The sequence below is a fragment of the Gekko japonicus genome, unplaced genomic scaffold (genome assembly GCF_001447785.1).
Source record: "Gekko japonicus isolate JY-2015 unplaced genomic scaffold, Gekko_japonicus_V1.1 scaffold25, whole genome shotgun sequence".
NCBI classification, from domain to species: domain Eukaryota; kingdom Metazoa; phylum Chordata; class Lepidosauria; order Squamata; family Gekkonidae; genus Gekko; species Gekko japonicus.
This window is the reverse complement of record NW_015171502.1, coordinates 239,238-262,765: the sequence shown is the minus strand read 5'-3', so window position 1 is coordinate 262,765 and position 23,528 is coordinate 239,238. Positions and strand designations below refer to the sequence as shown.

The following is a 23,528-nucleotide window of genomic DNA, read 5'->3' as shown; positions in this document are numbered from 1 at the left end:
ACCCCCCCCCCCCAAGAGTATGGGTGGGGGGTGGGGGGGGGGGTGGGGGGGATTAACACACGGAATTCACTGCCACAGGAGGAGGAGGCGGCTACAAGCATGGACGGCTTCAAGAGGGGAGTGGGATAAACACATGGAGCAGAGGTCCATCAGTGGCTATGAGCCACAAGGCATAGGTAGGAGTAAGGAGCTGCGGTGGCTCGAGTGGTTAAGACGCTGAACTGCAGGCTGTGGAAGGTCGGTAGTTCAGCCGTTCGAGACCCGAATGTGCCGCGTGACGGAGTGAGCTCCCATCTCTAGTTCCAGCTCCTGCCAACCTAGCAGTTCAAAAGCAAGAAATTGCAAGTAGATAAATAGGTACCACTTCAGTGGGAAGGTAACAGCGTTCCGTGTGCCTTGGTGTTTAGTCATGACGGCCACGTGACCACAGAAACGTCTTCGGACAGCGCTGGCTCTTCGGCTTGGAAACGGAGATGAGCACCGCAACCCTAGAGTCGGATTCGACTGGCTTTCGAGCAAGGGAAACCTTTACCTTTAGGTAGGAACTCTCAGTCAGGGGCAAGGGATGCTGTGTATTCTTGGTGATTGGGAGGAGGGGCAACAGTGGGAGGGCTTCTGCTGCCCTGGCCCCACTGCTGGACCTCCTGGTGGCACCTGGTATTTTTGGCCACTGTGTGACACAGAGTGTTGGACTGGATGGGCCATTGGCCTCATCCAACATTGGCTTCTCTTGTGTTCTTATGGGTTGCTAGCAAAAATTCCTCCCCACCTCCTGTGTGCTAGCAGAGAACGGTGTTGCTTTAATTGTGAGCCTGCTGGAGGGACAACATAAAAACGCTTTAGATAAATGAAAGCTTGGAATCATACCAGCACATCTGGAGCACTGCACAGCTACAAGTACAGGAAAACCACCAACGTAGATTGGAAAGAGGGTCTTTTCCTTTTTTATGCAAGAATTGTCAGAGCTTGAGGGAATGTCCCAGTGGGGGAGGGGGAACCACTCACAGGGCCATCCTAAACAATGGGCTTAGAAGTGGGTAACTATGCTTACAGGCATGCGTCTTAGATAAGCGCCGTTAAGTAGCGTCTGACTCATGGCACCTCTGTGGTTAGGGTGATGCTGCAAAAAAAAACCCTTACACTGAAATCTACTGCAATGAAGTCGAACGCACACTCCATTCATCACACTCTGCTTCACCTAGCCTTCCCTTAGGAAGCGCTTTTAGATTCTGCACCTACCGGGAGTCCCCGTGTCTTCGGCTTGCACATTTTGGACGATGGGAGGGTGCGTGAGCGAGGGCAGACACTCCTACGTGCCAGTGAAAGATGGCTGAAACCACTGCCTTTACTCAACGCAAACTTTTAAGTGGCTGCACAGCTTTTCGGGTCTTTTAATCACAGGGGAACGTGGCCTCAAAAAGAGCTGGTTTGTTACGAGTGCCCCAGGTGGGTGGCCAGCTGTGAACCAGCAGGACCCGCTCTGCCGGTGAACTCGGTACTTGCTGTGGCATACGCTGTCCCCCCTCTATGGCTATGAGTGAGCCAAAGAGGGTCTACTGGTATGCGGCATGCTAAGGCCTTCTTCTGCTGACGAGGAACCAACAGATCCTCACACATTAAGGACAACTGCACCCGTCTCACGAAGCCACGTTGACTGGAAGGAATGAAGCCGTCGCTATCCAATAAAATGCCCGGAGCCCGTTCAAAAATCTGGAGCGAGGGAAGAGAACCCTGGAGAGCCAAGTCCAGTTCGGGCTTTATGATGCATGAACACTAAGACAGTGTTGGAATCGAAAAGAGTTAAGACTCCAGTGGCACCTAACAATATTTGTGGCGGAGTATGAGCTGCTCTGAATCCGGAAAGCTGTGAATGCGGAACGCACCTTAGAGACTAACAAAATTTGTGGGAGGAGATGAGCTGTTGTGAGCCACTGCTCGCTATTTCATACACTCTGAGCAGCGACTCATGAAAGCTCCTCCCCTGCCACAATTTTGTTAGTCTTTAAGGTGCTGCTGGACTCTTGCTCTTTTCTACCGCTACAGATAGACTGACACGGCTACCCCAGCTTGTAACAGGATGGTTCTTCAGGTGCTGAAGAAAGGGGCTCTGGCTCAGTGGGAGAGCACCTGCTTGCCATGCAGAAGGTCCTGGGTTCAATCCCCAGTATCTCCAACTTAAAAAGGACTAGGCAGTAGGTGACGTGCAAGACCTCTGCCTGAGACGCTGGAGAGCCACTGCCAGTCCTATTTCAGTGCAAGACAGCTGCATGTGTTCACGTGCGTTATAAAGGAAAAGGAACTGTGGACTATACCACTGTGTATAGTAAAGGTAAAGGTTTCCCTTGCTCGAGAGCCAGTCGAATCAGACTCTAGGGACGCAGTGCTCATCTCCGTTTCCAAGCCGAAGAGCCAGCGCTGTCCAGAGACGTTTCCATGGTCATGTGGCCGGCATGACTAGACGCCGAGGCGCACGGAACGCTGTTACCTTCCCACCAAAGTGGTACCTATTTAAAGGTAAAGGTTCCCTTGCTCGAAAGCCAGTCGAATCCGACTCTAGGGTTGCGGTGCTCATCTCCGTTTCCAAGCCGAAGAGCCAGCGCTGTCTGAAGACGTTTCCGTGGTCATGTGGCCGGCATGACTAAACACCAAGGCGCACGGAACGCTGTTACCTTCCCACCGAAGTGGTACCTATTTATCTACTTGCAATTTCTTGCTTTCGAACTGCTAGGTTGGCAGGAGCTGGAACTAGAGACAGGAGCTCACCCCGTCTTGCGGCACACTCGGGTCTCGAACTGCTGAACTACCGACCTTCCACAGCCTGCAGTACAGCGTCTTAACCTATTTATCTACTTGCAATTTCTTGCTCTCGAACTGTAAGGCTGGCGGGAGCTCACTCCGTCTTGCAGCACTCAGGTCTCGAACTGCTAAACTACCGACTTTCCAGTCTGCAGTTTGCTCCATGTATTTATCTTGTTGTCAATGAATTGTTTCCTACTGATGCAACACTATATTTTTTGCATTCATTCTATAGTCTAGTGCTCATTTATATAGTTGGGATGGAATTATAGAATGGGGGAGGCAAATGCGTACAAAACTTTAAGGCAACCGGACAATCACTGTAGTTTTTTTGTAGGGAAAAGTCACCTCCTGAGCTGAACCGTTACACCACAGCTCCAGCAAGAAAGACCCCTTTAACCGTTCTGTTTTGCATGTTTTGAGGAACAACCAAAGCCTTAGGCAGACCTTCCACAATGCAGGACTCAGATTCCTGTACTCCTACTCTGAGTAAATTGCTTATCACATGTCTCATCACGCTGACTGAATCAACTTACACTGCGTAATCTGCCTTGAGCATCAATGACAAAGACAGACCGTAAATAAAGTACATAAATGTGCCTATCCGGGAAAAGGAATGCTAGACCCTCTTCTCTCTAATACCCTAATTCCTCCCCAGGCATGGAACCTCCTACATGAAAGAGTATGCCTTCAAATGTCCTTAAGGCTCTTCTTATGTTATCTAGCCATGGTGACTGAGGGGAATCTCCACATTCAGAGGCACTAAGCCTCTAAATGCCAGATCCGGAAGCCAACACCAGGGGAAGGCCTCGTCCTCCATGCCCTGTTGCTGGCCATACAGAAGAACTGGCTGGGCATTGCGTCAGGCAGAATGCTGGACTGGAGGGACCCTCACTGGTCCAATCCAGCAGGGCTCTTCTGATGGTCTTCTGAGGGGAAGGCCTCAGCCTCTATGCCCTGTTGTTGGCCCTCCAGAGGAACTGGCTGAGGCCACGGTGTGAGACAGGATGCTGGACTAGATGGACCCTCACTGGTCTGACCCAGCAGGGCTCTTCTGATGTCCTTATGAGGGGAAGGCCTTGGCCCCTCTGCCCTGTTGTTGGCCCTTCCAGAGGAACTGGTTGAGGCCTTTGGGTGAGACAGGATGCTGGACTAGATGGACCCTCACTGGTCTGACCCAGCAGGGCTCTTCTGATGTCCTTATGAGGGAAAGGCCTCGGCCCCTCTGCCCTGTTGTTGGCCCTTCCAGAGGAACTGGTTGAGGCCCCTGTGTGAAACGGGATGCTGGACTAGATGGACCTTCACTGGTCTGACCCAGCAGGGCTCTTCTGAAGTTCTTATGTCACAAAGCACAGCAGTCCCACAAGCCCAGACTGTGGGCATGATCCCTGTTTACTGTGGACTCATGCTAAGGAGAGCCTATGCTGCAACACCCTTGTCTGCCTACAAAACAGGAGCTGTGGGCTCGGCCACCCCAGAGCGGAGCGCCTTACCGTACTGCACAAGAGAGGAGGGCTGGGTGGTGGCGCCGATGTCCCAGGAGGCGGCTGCGGTGCTGCTCCCAGCGGGCTGGGGGTGCTGGGCCGCCAGCTGGGCCAAAGCCTGAGCCGTCTTGAACTGCTCGAGGAACTGCGAGCCCGTGGTGGGGGTGGCGGGGGTGCCTTTCGCCTCGCCGACATCGCTGAACCCCTTCCCCAGCATGCTCACCTGAAACCGCACAAACAGAAGAGGGGGGTGGGTGGGCTGCAGAGGGGCACGGAGGCGGAAGCACAGAGCGCTCTTCTCCCCTGAGAGAGGAACTCGGCTGAAAGGCTCCCACCAGAAGCCTGCGGCCTTCTTCTAGGCAGGAAATGAACTGAGGAGCAGGGTGCCCCGAGCGCCACCCCTGTAGACAGGAAATCTGGAATTAAGACCCGCCTCCCCAGCTGATTGGCAGGAGTCACCCATGCCAAGATGCCTGCCTAGCTCTTTTGTGGATGAAGGCTGCTCGTTTTTAGAATCTGATTGGATTCGCCTTCAGCTGCCTTAGAAGCAGAAAGGCAGGGTATAAAGATGAACGCCTACGCAGTGTGTTCCCCTTGAGGGCCCCTGCGACAAAGGGCAGCAGTCGGGGAAGGGAAAGCACAGACGAAGAGAAGAAGAAGAGATTGGATTTATACCCCCCCTTTCGCTACCCAAAGGAGTCTGAGTGGCTTACAATCCCTTTCCCCTTCCCATTCCCACGACAGACACCCCGTGAGGTAGGTGAGGGCTGAGAAGGCTCTTTCGAGGACTGCCACTGAGAGAACAGCTCTGAGAGAACTTGTGACTGACCCAAGGTCACACCGGCAGCTGCATGTGGAGGAGTGAGGAATCAAACCCGGTTCTCCCAGATTAGAGTCCGCGCTCCTAAGCACCACACCAAACTGGCTCTGTGAAACAGAACAAAGCATCTCACGCCCAACCCCAGTTTGAAAAGGGCACTGATCTCCAACAGCTACATTATGACATCTGTCTAATATGGGATGATCCAGGCACCCCCTTTGGCAAAGATGTCCAAGAGGTGACAGCGTTTAAGCGCCCAGAACTGGACTCTGGTCACTACTCGTTTTGCTCCACAAGAGAAAGGAGCCCCCATGGATTAGCGTCAGACTTGGCATCGTAATTCACTGTGAAGGCAAGCCAACAGCTTAGAGCAGGGGTGCCGAACATAAGGCCCGGGGGCAGGAACTGGCCCATCCAGGGCTCTTGTGCGGCCCGCGAGCAACTGATGCAAGGGAGTGCTGGGGGGGGGGAGTGGGTGGAGCCTCTCCACTGTATCTTCAGCACGGCAGAACAACCTCGTCTGCAGCAGTCAAGCATCGTGGGAGCATCCGCCCAGCACTGCACTGCTGCCTCTCCAGTCTGCCCATGTGGGTTTTCCTCTGCACTCCCCCCTCAGCCCATGGGGTCTTGCAGTGGGGATACGCCAACTCGGATCTTACCAGCTGCTGTCCCTTTATACAGTTTATATCTCCGGTACCTGGCATTACGTTTTATGGCGCACATGGCCCAGCCCGACAAAGTGACATTTATGTCAGATCCGGCCCTCATGACAAATAAGTTTGACACCTCTGGCTGAGAGGACAGGACAGGCCCAATGTGGCCGTGGCCACACCCCCATGGACGTGGCCGCGCCCTCCCAGCCCTGCAATCTAGCAGAAAAGTGCACGTTTACTCACCATGCCGTGGTGAGGGAAGGTGTTCCCCGAAGTGGGCTGGGATACGGTGGTCTGCTTGGAATTGCTGAACACCAGCGGCTGGCTGAGAGTCGGGGCCTGCGAGGAGTCCAGGCTGGGAGACTCGTTCTCCAGAGAAGAAGGGGTCTTTCCTAACAGCACCGCAAGGTCGATTCTGGGCGAAGGAGGGAAGAAACACCGAGGTTGGCAGAGACGGCAATATTCCGGTGCCTTCCCCCATCCCCGCCTCCCCACCACCGAAAATTCACTCTGCCCCCCTCTAGCTGGCCTCCAGGGGGAGGTCGCTTTATTCCTAACAACGTCTGGCAATCGATATTTGTCACAGATAATTTTCCCCTTTGGCCAGTCTGCTGCTAATCTGGCTCTGCGGCTCACCGTTGTTGTTGTTTTTTTTTTAAGGCATTCTTTAGAGGACATTCCTGTCCCATATTGTGATCTTATCAGGTGCTGAGCGGCCTTGTTTTCAAAATGTAGGACGCATTTTAAGAAACAAGCAAACATTAAAAACGGTCCGGATTTCAGGCGTCTCACATGTGAAGCTGTCTCACGATGAATCAGATCCTCGGTCCATCAAGGTCTGTACAGTCTACTCAAACTGGCAGCAGCTCTCCAGGGTCTCAGGTGGAGGTCTTCGACATCACCTGTTGTCTGAGCTTTTTAACTAGAGATGCTGCCGGGGACTGAACCTGGGACCTTCTGCCACTGAGCTACAGTCCCTCCCCTTATGGCAAACACATGAAGCTGCCTTATACTTCTGAACCAGACCCTGGGTCCACTAAAGTCAGCATTGTCTACTCAGTCTGACTGTGGCTCTCCAGGGTCTCAGGCAGAGGTCTTTCACCTCCCCTAATGCCTGATCCTTTTAACTGGAGATGCTGGGGATTGAACCTGGGTCCTTACAGATTAAAAGGATGCTTAATGTGTATGTGGAACTGCAGCCCCCCCCCCCCCCCACACACACATTCCAGGCTGGGAACTCCTGCTCTACAGAAAGAAAAATGAGAGCGGTGAACACCTGCCAGGAATCCAGGTGTGAACCATGCATGGATTTATGTCAAGAAGAAGAAGAGATTGGATTTTTACCCTGCCCTTCACTTGAAGTCTCAGAGCGGCTTACAAACTCCTTTCCCTTCCCCTCCCCACAACAGACACCCTGTGAGGTGGGCGGGGCTGAGAGAACTCTGACACAAACTGCTCTTTCAGGAACAGCTGTGCCAGAGCTTGTGACTGACCCAAGGTCACATCAGCAGGTGCAAGTGGAGAAGTGGGGAATCCAACCCGGTTCTCCCAGATTAGAGTCCGCACACTTAACCACTACACCAAGCTGGCTCTCAATGCAGTGTATATTTGTTACTTACTGTGGGACCTCATGGGGGCCGCTTCCTAATAAAGGAGTCACGATCACCAAGGAAAATTGGTGTGTAAATTGCTGTCAAGTCACACCAGAATTATAGCGACCCTGTACAGTTTTTCAAGCCAATTGATGAACAGAGGTGGTTTGCCATTGCCTGCCTCTGTATAGTGATCCTGGACTTCCTTGGTGGTCTCCCATCCAAATACTTTGATTATTAATCCGAACGTCAGGTATCAATAATATTACGTTGCATATTTTCAGTTACGCAAATAGGCTCTCTTATACCAGCTCTCTGAATTTTTACGTAATTCGGCTTTTTAACTATAAAAGGTGGTAGATACCCTGGCCCAGATCCTATAAAAACTACTGGATTGGCTGATAAGAACATTAGAAAAAGTGCAAGTGCAGAAAAGGGCAACTAGAATGATAATAGGGTTGGAACACTTTCCCTATGAAGAAAGGTTAAAGCGCTTGGGGCTCTTTAGCTTGGAGAAATGATGGCTGAGGGGTGACATGATCGAGGTTTCTAAGATTAGGCATGGGATAGAGCAGGTAGAGAAAGAAGTACTTTTCTCCCTTTCTCACAAGACAAGAACTCGTGGGCACTCCATGAAATTGCTGAGCAGTCGGGTTAGAACAGACAAAAGGAAGTCCTTCTTCGCCCAAAGAGAGATTAACACATGGAATTCACTGCCACAGGAGGTGGCGGTGGCTACAAGCAGGGACGGCTCCAAGAGGGAATCGGATAAACATATGGAGCAGAGGTCCATCAGTGGCTATGAGCCACAGGGTATAGATAGGAATTCTCAGTCTGGGGTAAGTGATGCTCTGTATTCTTGGTGCTTGGGGGGGGGGGCAACAGTGGGAGGGCTTCTAGTATCCTGGCCCCACTGATGGACCTCCTGATGGCACCTGGTATTTTTGGCCACTGTGTGACAGAGTGTTGGACTGGATGGGCCACTGGCCTGATCCAACATTGGCTTCTCTGATGTTCTTAAAATCAGAGTGTGATTAAAATGTGGAATCTGCTGCCAGAGGATGTAGTGATGGCCACAGGGATAAGGGGATTAGACAGATCTGAATCCCAGTGCCAGGAGGCAACATTGGGGAAAGCCTCGGCCTCTATGCCCTGTTGCTGGCCATCCAGAGGAACTGGTTGGCCACTACATGAGACAGGATGCCAGACTAGATGGACCCTCACTGGTCTGATCCAGCAGGGCTCTTCTTACGTTCTTATGAGGGGAAGGCCTCGGCCTCTCTGCCCTGTTGTTGGCCCTCCAGAGGAACTGGTTGAGGCCACTGTGTGAGGCAGGATGCTGTAGAGGGACCCTCATTGGTCTGATCCAGCAGGACTCTTCTTACGTTCTTATGCGGGGAAGTCCTCGGCCTCTCTGCCCTGTTGTTGGCCCTCCAGAGGAACTGGTTGAGGCCACTGTGTGAGGCAGGATGCTGTAGAGGGACCCTCATTGGTCTGATCCAGCAGGACTTCTTCCGATGTTCTTTGTTCTTCTGAAACCAGTTTGTTTGCATAACTCTGGGCAAGCATTCGCATTAGTCCTGGATAGGATGATGCTTCCCCGAGAGAGTCGGGGGAAGGTGCTGCCATCAGCTGACCAGACCCACGGGTTTCCAACTCAGTATCGCCACACTGAAACAATGCTACAGTTGCAAGGCACAAATGAACCAACCTCTGTCCAGCTGTGATGGTCACATTTTCTGCGGGCAGAGGCACTGAAGAAACGTTGGATGCAGTGAAGATCTTGGTCTCTGAAAGCTGGAGAGGAGAGAGAGCAGGAGTCAGGGGGGGGGGAGCTAAGGAAGGACCCGCACGGAGAAAGAAGGAAGCCGAGTAGGAGGGGGGTGGGTGTACCTACATCTTCATTCCAGTCCTCGGTCCCCCACTCCTCCGTCGCTGTCCTCCACGCACCTGCCAAAAAAGGCAAGAAGCGGTATATGAGCGGGTCCCGGGAGCCTCGCGGGAAAAGTCGAAGGGAGGAGGTTTTAAAAAGGAGCGTTGCAAGCAGCTAAGCAGGGTTTGCGCCCCTCGCCCAGACAGACGCAAGCTTAGAGGGGGAACCGGCACACCACACAAGCTTGGCACCCCCCCCCCACCAATCCCCCTCCCCCCGAGCCAACAACAAAGCAAAGAGGCTGGACCCTGGAATCGCCTTGGAGGTGGGAATGGGTTTGCTCTCCTTGACCTGGTCGAGAAACTCTGCGCCCCCCCCCAAAGGAATTCTGGAAGCAGCCGGACTGTTTTATGCGCCTGCCCAGCTCTGTCACAACTGTCTCTTGCTCCCACCCTGCCCTGTAGGTCAGAAATGCCATCTCCGTTTTGGTCCCCTTGTCTCCCCCCCCCCAACGTCCGTGTGCCTGTCCTTGCAAAACTGAAAGCCCAATCGTTCCCTCGGTCAAAGCCAAGCTTTTAGCAGAGTGCTAGGAATCCTACTCTGCCCTTGCCGTGGGGGTACGTGGGCAAGAGGCTCCCACCGCCAAGTTTGACTTTCAAGATCCCCACGGCTAGGAGGAAGGGGAACTTCTGTGTGAGCTCCCCCTGGAGGGACACAGATGTTAAAAATGTGGAACTGAATGACATTCGCTTCCTCTCTCTCTCTCGCTATATAAAGGTGTCTTTTAAAAATAGAAGTCTTACAGCACTGCTAAAAGCCCTGATCACCCACATCCCATCCTGGCCCCCCCTTCCTCGTCCCCAGGCTGAGCAAAGACTTCGGAGGCGTGGCAAGCTCATTTCAGGGTCCAGGGGGGAGAAGGCAGAAAGGTGGAGGCAGGCAGAGAGGTCACCTCACATGACCATGGGCACAAAAACCACCTGCCGGTTCCTGCAAGTCATTTTTAAAGCCCACGTGCCGGGTCAAAACCAACAGACGGGAAGCGGTGGGGAGAGGGGAGGAGACACACACGAGCCAGTAAGGGGTTAGATCTTCACCGGCTTTTACCAAGCAAGGAACAGAGTTCCACCCCGAGACTCTGCCAGGCTCAAAAGCTTTTCCTAGGGGGGTATCGGCAGTCACCTACAAGCGCCCCATTATTCTGGCAAGGCCCCCCGCGTGCACCTCAAGTTCTCAACAAGTTTGTGGGGGGAGAAAACTCTTAAAAGCAGATTCTGCCCGCTTCAAACCCCAGCACGGCACGCAATGGCCCCATTTACATACATGGAGAGAACTTGGGAAAAGGCAAATGGTTCCTGGCCATAACAGACAGTGGCTGGCAGGTGAGCCAACAAGTGAAGTTTTGGGGATCCTCTATGTATTGGGAAAAGGTTATGGTCCTCCAATGGCGGCGGGGGGGGGATCACGCCTTTGGAAACACCAGTAAGAGCAAGACAAGGAAACCAGGGAAACAGGCTGCAGTTACAACTCCCCCCCCCCCAATCCATCCTACTGTACTTTCAGTTTTCCTCAGAAGGCCATCCTTCGGCAGAGCCACGGGGTTGCCAGTGTGCACAGCTCAACAAAAGTTGTAGCCAGTCCCAGACCCCTAAGACTTTATTGATACACGTGCTTAATGATCGTGTGGTTCTTGCATTCGTGTTTGTAACATTTTAGGTATATGCTCAATATGCATCCCTCTGCATGAACGATGCCCTTTCTGGTTAAAACAAAGCCAGCATGAAAAGACACACATTTCTCCCAACTGGCTAGTGGACTTTCCGAACAGGCAGGGAACATGAGTAACCGCTTCTCGCAGAAATGGGTGTACAGACATAAAGGGCTAATATTCAACTGGCTCCCTTAAAGAAATGGGGTAGAAAACTGGAGAAATCAAGTGGGTTCTGAGAACATACAAGGAATCAGATTCGAGACCGCTGGGCCATCGCACTGTTAAACGAAGAAAGGAAACAGATCCCTTCTGCTAACAGCGGTGCTTTCCCTGAGAGTAAGAAGCCTTTTTAGGTTGAGCTCAAAGGGCCTCTTTGCACTGGCAGGAAGCAACACAGTTAGTGGAAGGGTTCGTAACATCTGCCGTGAGAAGTCTGTACTGCTTTTTATTTACAAAAAAAAAAAAGATGCAAGGCACAAAAGCAGCTCATCTCCCCCAGTGCCCATGGCAATTAACTGGAAGCGCTGGGTGTGTGTGTGTCTCAGACATCCTGCAATGGGAACAGAACCCAAAGAGCTTTGGTGGCGATCTGGACTTTAAGATGGGTGTTCGCCCTCTATCAGAGATTCTGATGAATCAGTTAGTATCACAACTGGCTAGCTAAACCAGAAATGAAGGCCTGCGATGAAGACGAAAAAGTGATTGGATTTATACCCCGCCCTTCACTATGCAAGAGTCTCAGAGCGGCTTACAATCTCCTTTCCCTTCCCCTCCCCACAACAGACACCCTGTGAGGTAGGTGGGGCTGAGAGAGCTCTCTTGATAACTGCCCTTGAGAGAACTTGTGACAGACCCATGGTTACACCAGCAGGTGCATCTGGAGGAGTGGGGCATCAAACCCGGTTCTCCCAGATTAGAGTCCGCGCTCCTAACCACGATACCAAACTGGATAACACTATACAGACGCAGCTATTTTTCTAGGGCAGCAGTCACAGAGGAGGGTTATAAAATCGGCTTCATTTTTCTCCCGGACTGCAGCTGCTTATCTACCTGGTCATCAAGGGCAAATTTGACTAGAAATTTTGGAACACTGAAGAAAAAAAAAAAAGCTCATGAAATATTTTCTGTCTGGAATGAGTGAAATGCCTTTTTAGGACAAGGCTTCTACTCATTCAAAGTGTGTCCAATGAAGATGCTTTTTATGCAAGACACTATACCGCATTAGACAGACACACCATATTTTCAAGGATATATTTATAGTTTAAGTGTCATTCTGTCCCCAAAAATATTCTGCTGGGGTTCAATGCTCTCAGCGCCGTAAAAATTCCACTGTCCAAATATGCTCATAGCTCTATTGTGACTGTCCCTCACCAAATACTACAAAACTTCTTCTGTTTACTAGAAAATTTGTGCTTTCCATTTTAAAAGGTTTCCTCCTAACCTTCAAATGGAAAAATTAAGATACATGCACTAAGGCAGCAGAGGGTGCCACAGCTAGCGGCTTCCTCTCTAGCTCTGGGTCTATTTGCAGTGTGCATGTCACCGGCTAACTGATCTTTTACCTGCAGATACCAGGGACTGAAACAAGGATCTTCTGCATGCAAAACAGGTGCTCTACTCGTGAGCAATGGCTGCTCTTGGAATATGTCAAATGATACAACTGTATGCATTAATCAAGAAATAAATGATGCATTTTTATGTTGTCCAAGTAATAAAATAAGGGCAGATTTGCTAACTATAGCACAGTATCTCCCAATATTTCTAAAAAATAAATACGTTTCTTTCTCTCAAATCTGGATCCAACCCACTGGGGACAGAAAGTAGGGCGAGGGACCGATCGCTATCACTCCCCTCCCTTGTGAACTCCCCCCAGAAACAGGGGGCTGGCCACCGCTGGCAAGAGGAAGCTGCCCCCAAACAGCCTTACCCAGCCGGGCCAAGTTCTTACATCTTATGCTTGAAAGGTACTACAGTCAGAGTGGTGCCACAGTGGAATGGGCTGCCTAGGGAGGTGGTGAGCTCCCCCCGCCCTGGCAGTCTTTAAGTAGCGTCTGGATAAACACTGGTCAGGCTGATCCTGAACTGAAAGGGGGGGGGGGAGAAAGACAGATTGGACTACATCAGGGATGTCAAGCATGTGGCCCGGGGGCCGAATCAGGCCCCCAGAAGGCTTCCAACAGGCCCACAGTGGAACTGGCCGTCTCCTGCTTCCAGTTCTGCTGCTGCTACTGCTGCATCATAAGCTTGCTTCGCCAGACTCTCTTAATCACTAGGCCACTTCATGTTTTAACCTGGGTCCCAGACTCAGAACTCTGAGCATGAGATATCTGTGGTAAATGTCGATAAATCAAAAGCAGGTTTGCAGCTTACAGAGCTAATACGTTAAGCATGTTTTTATTTTAAGTAAAAAAAACCCCAACCCTTTGTGTTTGTGTCCTTTATAAAGTTTATGTCTCCGCTGCCTGGCATTACATTTTATGACACACTTGGCCCGGCCCGACAAGGTCTCATTTATGTCAGATCCGGCCCTCGTAACAAAGGTGTTCGACACCCCTGGACTAGATGGCCTGTATGGCCCCTTCCAACTCTGTGATAGGCCAAAGAAGAGGGAAGCAAACCACAGCATAGCCATGGGCGATGGAAGGTGCAGCTAAAGCAAAGTATCCTTCTACTTCAAAACCCATCCAACACCCCCCGACTTTCAGCTCTCTTCCCTTAAAAAGGCAGGTAGGGGTGGAAGAAGGGGTGGGGTGGGGGGTCCACAGCATTAGTAAAAGCACAAGCAAGAACGCAAAAATAACTCATTAACAGAGATGGAAAGAGATGGAAAAGGAAAGGAACAATGACATATCCACAGATATATTCCAAGTTTTTTTTTTTTTTTAAAGGGAGGTAAAATTTAAAAAGAAAAACACACAGAAGAGATCCGGGGGCAAGTTAGTGCACCTGGATTTCTCGTACCAGGAGCAGTGTCAAATTTTCGGGGATAATTTGACCCCTCACCCCTAATGTAATCAATTCCTGAAATGAAAACAGAAATAAGAAAAAGAAAAAAAAGGGGGAGGGAAAAGGCAACAGTGAAATTTCATACGTGGAGAAACGAGGAGGTGCCGTCTCCACCCCCCTCCCCGCTCCCCGTCACCCACGGTACCTGTGGATATTGTTAAAATTAAAGGGAGGGGGGAATACATACTTAAACGTCGCTAAACTTAATAACGAGAATGTGAAATGAGGTGTGCATTTTGTAAAGCTGCAAATGAGTACATCAGTTGCCTAAGGGGGGGGGATGAAAAGGGGAGGAACGTATCTTCCTCCGACAGAAGCTCTAGTTGGCTCTGGGCCACCGGGGGGGGGGGGGAGAACCTACTGATCAGAGATGTTCGGACAGTAATGCTTTTCTGTTCATTTCATGTGCGGTGCCCAACTTCAGCTCCGCACTCTCGAGTGCGCTCTCCCAATGGACAGATTCAACGTCAATGAGGTACTTCCCGTTGTTGAACACAAACTGTAGTTCGCCATTTCAGATCCGACACAAACTCCGGTTTGCACGCAAAAGGGAAGTTAACTCGTGGGATCGGAGCACTAGGGAGGTGAAAAGGAAGCCTGGCAGCTTTTTTTTGTTAAACCGCAGCACCAAATCGTAGCTCGGTATTCCATGAGAACCGACCCTCCCTACTGTGACCCCAGCATCTTTCTGCAGCCCACCAACCTGACAATAAGCTGAAGTCATCTCTCAAAGCTCCTCTACAAGGACTGCGTTTCTCAGTTTAAAAAAAGAGACGTGCGTGCCCCCTTTGGAAAAAGCAACGTGCCCTCTTCAGCACTGCTAGGGAAATGCACACTGGGATGAGACGGGGGATACCTTCGTCACCCCCCCCCCCAAAGCTCTCTCGTTTGTGCTACGGGGGGTGAAGGGGGAGAACCAGGATCCACTCCTCACACACCCTGTGGAGAGATAAATGAACTAGATGATGGGCGGCCGTGGAAAGGAACGAGGTGGCACCCACGTGACCAAGGGACAGAGGCCAGGATATGGTTTGTATGTATTTTAATAGAGTACATAAATTCCTACCCCCAACAGGGAGGATGTGGAAGCGTTCCAAATGCCTTGACGCACCACAGAAAGGTGTCACTCCTGATGTGGGGCATAATTCTGTAGCTCAAAGCGCTTGTAACAGATCATGGCCAATAGCCGGCTAAAAGCTCTTGCCGGCTTTTGTGTGCCTTCAGCACGCCTGACTTTCCTGAAGTAAAATAGGATACGCTCCTGCATTCTGTGAACTTTACACACAGTGCCTCTCCTGAATGAGCCTTATAGAAGACGGGACTGCCATGGACACTGAAAAGGCTGTTCAGGAGTCTAAGGGAGAAAAGTAAAGGTAAAGGTTCCCTTGCTCGAAAGCCAGTCGAATTCGACTCTAGGGTTGCGGTGCTCATCTCCGTTTCAAAGCCGAAGAGCCAGCGCTGTCCGAAGACGCTTCCGTGGTCATGTGGCCGGCATGACTAAACAACAAGGTGCACGGAACGCTGTTACCTTCCCACTGAAGTGGTACCTATTTATCTACTTGCAATTTCTTGCTTTCGAACTGCTGGGTTGGCAGGGGCTGGAACTAGAGATGGGAGCTCACTCCGTCATGCGGCACTCGGGTCTTGAACTGCTGAACTACTGACCTTCCACAGCCTGCAGTTCAGCGTCTTAACCACTTCAGCCACTGCAGCTCCTTAAGGGAGAAAAGGAACTGCTAAAAGGCTACGGGAAGACAAAGAATCTCAGGCCAGCCACCCACGTCTGGTGGCCTGGAGACCATACCTGAACCTTCGGCTGCATTTACAAAGGTAGTTATTCATTTTTAAAAGACCTCTCTTCAGAAGGGACTGGCAAGCAGCCAGCTTTTTCTCATCCCCACACACTGAAAAGTGATCTAGCTGTTTAGAACATCAGTTCAGGAAACGAGCAACCCATGGAAACAGGACACTGGCCTTTAATTTGTAAAAAAAACCCCTAACACTAGGATGACAAAGTGGACAATGTGTTGCTGTAGGAGGCAAAAGGGCTAACCCCCAAAGTTGACCTCCAAACCACTCCCACCTCTAAGCTACTCCTCCGGGCCAATGTTCTGATTCGTCTTCTGCAAGACGATCGCCGGCATCACGTCCAACAGTGCCGCTGGTGACTTGGGGCAAAGGCCACTCCCCCAACTCAAACCAGGAACGCCACCCCGAAACCTGAAGAGTTCTGATTGTTATGGCTGCAATGCTTCACGTTACATGTCTCAGGGGAATCGGTTTAATAGAAAAACTGGGCAGATCTTCCAACCCTGCCTTTGAGATGCATTCCACCAGGTGCCAGGCTCACAATCCCTAATGTGGACTGGAGTCCCTGCTCAAAGCCCTGAAAGCAAACTGAGCATGAACACAGTTCATGAGCATAAAGGGGGGGGGGGCAGCCAATCCACATTAAGAAGACGTGAGCGGGAACTGAGTGGCCGCTGCCGTACAGGAACAGCAGACTCGGGACACAAGGGGACCCCCACTGCCTTGGCAAAACCGGTGCCTCCTCTGAATTAAGGCCACACGGGGGAGGAAAGAAATCCAGGTCACTTACTCGTCCCATCATCTGGCTCAAAGCTACCAGTATTGTTCCATGTGTTGTTACTATTCCCATAACCTTCTTCCGTGCTGGCTGGCTCCGCGTAGTCCGCCGGGTTGAAGGTTCTGAAATACAGAGCAGGGTTAGAATGCTGCCCCAGCGCAGGCTGGCTCGGCCGTCCCACTGAATCCCCTGCTATGGCTCACCCAGAAAAGCGAGGTCTGAGTCCGGTGGCGCCTTAGAGAGTGGTGAGATTCTCAGGGGAATGACTCAAAGATCCTTTTGTCGGTCAAAGCTTGTACCCTGAAAATCTCGTTGGCCTCTACAGCAGGGGTGTCGAACTCATTTGTTATGAGGGCCGGATCTGACATAAAGGAGACCTTGTTGGGCCGGGCCGTGTGTGCCATAAAAGGTAATGCCAGGTAGTGGAGATATTTCCTGTGAGTTCGACAACCCAGCTCTAAGGAGCAACTGAACGCCAGCCTAGCTCTCCTACTGCGGACCAACACGGCCGCTTCTCCTGAAACGGGCCCAGAATAGCTATCATCTCCGGCGTACAGGGCTGTGTTTGCAAGCAGATCCCACCTTGGAATGCTCAGCTGAGTCCTCCTGCCCACAGGGCCCTCTGCCCATACAGGAGCGAGGAGTCTCAGCCCCGGCCTCCGGAGCCGGAAGCAGCGGCTGCTCCGCGCCTCTCCGAACAGAGGGCAAGATCCCCCCTCTTAGAACTGCCTTCCCTCTGCCCCTGGGGTCTCTGGTCTCCTTCCTCTCACACCCCCTTCCCGGAACACTGCTGCCAAAACGGACCGTGGAAGTGTGGGTCCAATTTGCTTTGGCAGCCGTTTCATCGCGCTTGGAAATAAGGGAGGAGACCTTGCCCAAGCAGATGAACAGAAAAGCAAATCGATGAAAGTGCCTACCTGAATGTAAGATTCCTATATAGGATTTGTTCCTAAATCCCCCCCCCCCCTCAGGAAAAGAGGAGGAACCCCCCCCCCCAACCAACGTTCGGGGGAACTTACCCCATGCCTTGGGCTGAGAACCGTCCTCCCCGCCTTCCAGATCCACCTGTAAAAAAACAAAACCAACCAACGCACGAATGCTTTCAGCAGTGAAACCTCTATGTAAAAACGCAGCGTAAATGCCTGCAAATTCCTAAAAGCAGCAGAGAGTTTTCTGGCTCAAATACGGCGGAACCACCTCCCACAAGAGATCGGCACACGCAGTTCATTTAAGCGGGCCTTGAAAGGCTTTTCTTTTCCTTTGGTCCCACTTACCTCTCAATGGCTGGATTTGTCAGCCAGCGCTTCGATTTTGCTGCTGAAATTATTTGACTGTTTTTCCGACGGCCCAATTACGCGGCTGCTCCCAGCTTGGGGAATGCCACCGAGAGGCGGGTTGCGAGATTATCCCGAGACGGCCAGCCCTCTGCATTGCTCAAAGGCAGAGGGTGCCCCGTCTCCTTTCCACCCGTTCTTGCTCACCTCTGCCTCGCCCACGCCCCCGTCGGCCTCTCTCTGTGCCTCTTCCAGAAGATCCACCGGTCTTGCCACCATCCAGTCCGTTCTCCTGGCCCCGAACTGGAAGATACAAAACCTGCCTAGTACGCTTTCGTCTCAGGCCGGCCCGAGGCTCAGTCACAAGGTCAGACAGACAGACTTGTGGCAACTGAGAGAATGGCACACTCCAAGGCGCCTGGCACACTATGCCAAACACTGGTGGTGCAACCGGGCATGATAACATACCCAGCGCCAAGAACATGGGCATAAGGACAGCTGTGGGAAGAGAGGAAAGCCATGCTAGGATCCAGCAACCCCAACCCCGGAGGCCTTGAGCTGAAGTACCGTGCCAGTGTTGAACAGACCAATTTGGCACTGTTAACTCTCCAAGGCTCCTAACGTTAGCCAGCCATGCTTCCTTTTAAAAGGAGAAGAGCAGACAGATCTAGCACGCCAGAAAGGCCATAGACTGCAGAACAGACAGCAAAGGATGTGGGGGGGGGGGAAGTCTCTGGGGGAAGTAATTAAAGCAGCTGGAAGCACTCAAGCAAAAGATGCCTAACTGTCGACTTGTGCCACAGTATTGGCACTAGCAGAGCTAAAGAAATCTAGGTGCTCCGGGCAACCTGGGACTTTGGAGAGAACTATTTCTATCACTCCCATGCACGGCTGGCTCAAAGTGTGTGTGTGTGTGTGTGTGTATATACACACACACACACACATATATATATACACACACACACAGTAAAGGCAAAGGTTTCCCTTGCTCGAAAGCCAGTCAAATCCGACTCTAGGGTTGCGCTGCTCGTCTCCATTTCCAAGCCAAAGAGACAGCGCTGTCCAAAGACATTTCCATGGTCATGTGGCTGGCATGACTAGACGCCGAGGCGCATGGAACGCTGTTACCTTCCCACCGAAGTGGTACCCATTTATCTACTTGCGATTTCTTGCTTTCGAACTGCTAGGCTGGCAGGAGCTGGAACCAGAGACGGGAGCTCACTCCGTCCCGTGGCACTCGGGTCTCAAACTGCTGAACTACCGACCTTCCGGTCTGTAGCTCAGCATCTTAACCACTGAGCCCTTTGTATACACACAGACACACACACTTGATGTTGGTTCCTAGAGGTTCAAAATTTCTCTCCCAGACCTGTGCCCACTGCACTGTCTTTAAGACTCAGTGCAATCGCAAGAACACCTGAAGATTTAGCGAGCCAGAAGGCTTCTAAGTCAAAGCCTTCTGGTCAAGGACTTTTACCACCGTCCTCTCCTCTAGTCTAGTCATCCCAGCCTGCACAACGGTGAGGCTCCCCCGTTTTACAAAGTGGAGATCCGTACACTCTCTCCCGCGGCTTGCGCCCCGGCCCCTTCTTGGCAATCCGCCACGTCGTCGGCTGAAGTCTCTCTCCCTCTCTCGGTTCTCTTTGCCTTCTTCGCTGGGTTCCGTCTGCCCACTGTCCTTTTGTCCTGAAACACCTTTCTTCTTGCCAACCATCTCCCAGGAATGCTGTGGACCAAGAAAGAATCATAGAATCGGAAGGGATCTCCAGGGTCATCTAGTCCGACCCCCTGCACAATGCAGAAAATTCACAAATATCTCACCCCCCCCCCACACACAGTCCCAGTGACCCCCCTGCTCCACGGCCAGAAGGTAGCAAAAAAACCCAAAACCCTCCAGGATCCCTGGACCAAACTGGCCTGGAGAAAAATTGCTTCCTGGTCCCAAAGTGGCAATCAGCATTTCCCTGGGCATGTAAGAAAGGGCCACGAGAACGAAACACTGATTCCTGCCCTCCCTCTCATGATCAAGTTCACAGAATCAGCATGGCTGTCAGATGGCCACCTAGCCTCTGTTTGAAAACCTCCAAAGTAGGAGAGCCCACCACCTCCAGAGGAAGCCTCTTCCACTGAGGAACTGTCAGGAAGTTCTTCCTAATGTTTACCCAAAAAAACCTTTTGATTTAATTTCAACCCGCTGGTGCTGGTTTGACCTTCTGGGGCAACAGAAAAGAACAACTCAGCACCAACAATTGTTCACATGACTCCTGGTACATCTCATGGTGTGTAACAGCAAAACAACTGTGTGCTGAAATACCCGCAATAGTCAATGTACAAAAAGAGACTTCAGCAAAGTGAAACGCATATGTAATCAGCAATAAATCTGTACATAAAGTCCATCATAGGAAATATAGACGCCCACAGAATTTTTGGTCCTGTTCTACATAGTAGCAAGCTTGAGGTGCACTTTCAAGCTTAGGAGACCTGGCCCATAAAGAAACTGAACAATATTGTCTTGTAAAGAAATTGGAATGAGACTTTCTATTGTGGATCTTTGTTCCTGAGGAAGGACTAGAAGTCTGAAACACTGTATACTACCTAGGAAGAGTGTTGAATTTCTACTTTGGACTTGATGCATTCTGTGGACTTCTATATTTCCTATGATGGACTTTACGTACAGATTTATTGCTGATTACATATGTGTTTCACTTTGCTGAAGTCTCTTTTTGTACACTGACTATTGCAGGTATTTCAGCACACAGTTGTTTTGCTGTTACTTGACATCTCATGGTTTGACATCCTGAACACTGTAGGAGAGTGAGTGGATACCCCACCACGGTGTTCAGCCAAACAGAAAGGCCCACAGAGGCCTTCATCTTTTTGTTTTAGTTTCTTAAGACAACCTGCAGGACTGGCAGCGGTCCCCAAAGCCACGCACGGAGTCCCAGAAGTGGATATGGAGCACTTTTTCTTCTGCTATACGACAAGCACTTGGGGGCACCCAATGAAATGGACTGGCCATAGATTCAGACAAAGGAAAGCACTTTTTAATTCAGTTAATGAAACTCACTGCCACAAGGTGCAATGTGGACTACTAGCGGAGCTCAAAGGGGGACTTGATCAGTTTATCGATGTCTGTTTACCGTGATGATCACTAAATGAAACCGCCAAGTTTAGAAGCAGCATAACAAGAGAGTAAAGCGTCCTGTCGAGCTGCAACTGACTTGTGGTGATCCCTCATGATCCAGGCCAGAGACATTCAGAGATGGTCTTGCCACTGCCTGCCTCTGCTTAGCAACCCTGGTCTTCCTTGGCAATCTCCCCTCCAAGGACTAACCAGGGATTACTCTGCTCAGCTTCCGTGACCTGACTAGCCTGGGCCAGGTCAAGGCGAGAGAGGAACAGAGGTGGTCTTGCCATTGCCTGCCTCTGTGTAGCAACCCTGGTCTTCCTTGGCAATCTCCCATCCAAGTCGTAAGTGTACCCTCTAAGCTGTGGAGTCTTGTGAGCAAAAATTCTACTTTGTGAGCTCCTGGCATTAAAGTTGTGAGCCAGCCATTTGGCTGCTGCATACATTAGTTTGCTCTGGAGCCATCCTTCCTGAGCGAAGGCAAAAAATGTGTGAGCTGGAGGCTAAAAAACTGTGAGCTAGCTCACACTAACTCAGCTTAGAGGGAACACTGGACTAGTAAGAAGAAGAGATTGGATTTATACCCCGCCCTTCACTCGGAGTCTCAGAGCGGCTTACGAACTTCTTTTCCCTTCCCCTCCCCGCAACAGACACCTTGTGAGGTAGGTGAGGGCTGAGAGAGCTCTTTCGATGACTGCTCTTGAGAAAACAGCTCTGAGAAAACTGCTCTTGAGAAAACAGCTCCTCCGTCCTCGGACAGCCTCTCCCTCTTTCCCTCCTTCTGCTCTATTCAGTACATGTGTCACAGGGACCTTCAGTCCTGCCAGAGAGGGACCTTGGCTCAGTGGCAGAGTGTCTGCTTGGCATGCAAGGAGTCCCAGTTTCAATCCCCGGCATCTCCAGTTAAAAAAAGAACCAGGTGGTAAATGATGCAAAAGGCCTCCTCCTGAGACTCGGAGAACCACTGTCATTCTTGGTACTCATTACTGACTTGAATTGATACCATTTGACCACATGAGAGACTTTGGTTCTTGGTAAGAAATTTAACTTGAGGTCTAATTTCTAGAGGTTGTTTCGTTCGTTCTTATTGCATTAGCTTGTGTGGTTTCCCTCTTAGGTTTCAGGTTCTTCTTTTGAGGAAGCATCGGTGATACGCAGGAAGTTTTTCAGCTTCACAGCTAGCGAGCGCCTGAAGGACTATTGGAGCCTGTTTTGTGAGGAGTCTTCTTCCGGACCTCATCCAAGAGGAAGATTACGATATAATTCAGTCCTGATTTGTTCTTTGTTGGACTTCCATCATACAAGCACTCTTTGTAGGCATGTCTTCTGTGAATACCTGGTCTCTGCTATGATTTCCACTGTTATCACTTATTGGGTAGAGTTGGTGTGTTATTATTTGCCAGTACTTAACAATTGTTTATACACATTTCTAGTTGTTTGCACAAATTTCTACTGTTCTAAGTATTTATAAAGGCATCAGGTTTGTTGATCGGTGTTGTCTTCATTTTTATACACAGTCTCTTTTTTCTTTGTTGGATTGATTACTGTGTATCTGCCATTTTTGTTCAGAAGACGAAGAGGAGGAGGAGATTGTATTTATACCCCGCCCTTCACTACCCAAGGGAGTCTCAGAGCGGCTTACAATCTCCTTTGCCTTCCCCTCCCCATGACAGACACCCTGTGAGGTAGGTGGGGCTGAGAGAGAGCTCTCTAGAGAACTGCCCTTGAGAGAACAGCTCTGAGAGAACTTGTGACTGACCCATGGTCACACCAGCAGCTGCATGCGGAGGTGTGGGGAACCAAACCCAGTTATCCCAGATTAGAGTCTGCGCACTTAACCATGACACCAAACTGTCTGATTGTCTGAGTCACTAAAAGGCAGCGACACGTGTGCGACTGCTGCCACTCTTCTCCGTGGACCTGGCAGGGTAGCCCTCTGATGGAGGCACCAGGCTACAGCAGAAGCAGATCTGGAATCACCGCAATCAGAAAAACCGCGAAACCCCTTTTTTTTGGGGGGGGGGGGGGAGGATCACCGTTTGGACCAATGCTCCCTCTAAGCTGTGGAGTCTTGTGAGCAAAAATTCTACTCTGTGAGCTACTGGCATTAAAGTGGTGAGCGAGCGATTTGGCTGCTGCATAAATCAGTTTGCTCTGGAGCCCCATCCCTTCCTGAGTGGAGACAAAAAACATGTGAGCCGGAGGCTAAAAAACTGTGAGCTAGCTCACACTAACTCAGCTTAGAGGGAACACTGGTTTGGACGGCGCCTCCTAAGCCAGAGAAACAAACACCTCCCATCCCGATATGGAAAGTTTTGGCAAACCGCCTCCCGAAACCAGGTTGCGGGCCGCCAGACTTACCGTGTCCGGATTCCCCTCCAATAGCACATTGATGGCTCTGTTCACGTCCCCGTTACAGTCATGCAGGGCGATGACGCACTCATCCTGGTTCTTGCCTGTGATGTCAATTAGCTGCAGAGGAGGAAGCGGGAAGGGTCAATCTCGACTCCGCACGGCTCATGAGTCCTGCAACCCATCCCTACAGCCAAGGCTATCGTGCCCGGGATCAGGTGCCCTCTGGGAACACCCCCCAGCTTGCAAATAC

At 51.0% G+C, this 23,528-nt stretch overlaps 1 protein-coding gene and 1 non-coding gene across 8 annotated transcripts in view; one reads left to right on the top strand and one right to left on the bottom strand.

Annotated features, from left to right (window-relative positions):
* Positions 1-23,528, bottom strand: part of UBAP2L (ubiquitin associated protein 2 like) — an 81,529-nt gene that overhangs the window by 42,522 nt on the left and 15,479 nt on the right. For 3 of the 7 annotated variants that reach the window (XM_015419152.1, XM_015419151.1, XM_015419154.1), the window contains exons 4-13: positions 23,285-23,395; positions 19,354-19,522; positions 18,004-18,099; positions 17,542-17,587; positions 16,535-16,644; positions 13,876-13,950; positions 9,243-9,295; positions 9,057-9,142; positions 5,997-6,168; positions 4,290-4,503 (exon numbers count right to left, since the gene is read on the bottom strand). In XM_015419152.1, the coding sequence (XP_015274638.1) occupies positions 4,290-4,503; positions 5,997-6,168; positions 9,057-9,142; positions 9,243-9,295; positions 13,876-13,950; positions 16,535-16,644; positions 17,542-17,587; positions 18,004-18,099; positions 19,354-19,522; positions 23,285-23,395 (1,132 nt within the window). The remainder of the gene's footprint in view (positions 1-4,289; positions 4,504-5,996; positions 6,169-9,056; positions 9,143-9,242; positions 9,296-13,875; positions 13,951-16,534; positions 16,645-17,541; positions 17,588-18,003; positions 18,100-19,353; positions 19,523-23,284; positions 23,396-23,528) is intronic. The other 4 variants (XM_015419153.1, XM_015419155.1, XM_015419156.1 and 1 more) reach the window with 2 other exon arrangements.
* Positions 2,102-2,173, top strand: TRNAG-GCC. Its single transcript has one exon. It is a non-coding gene; the product is annotated as a tRNA-Gly (tRNA).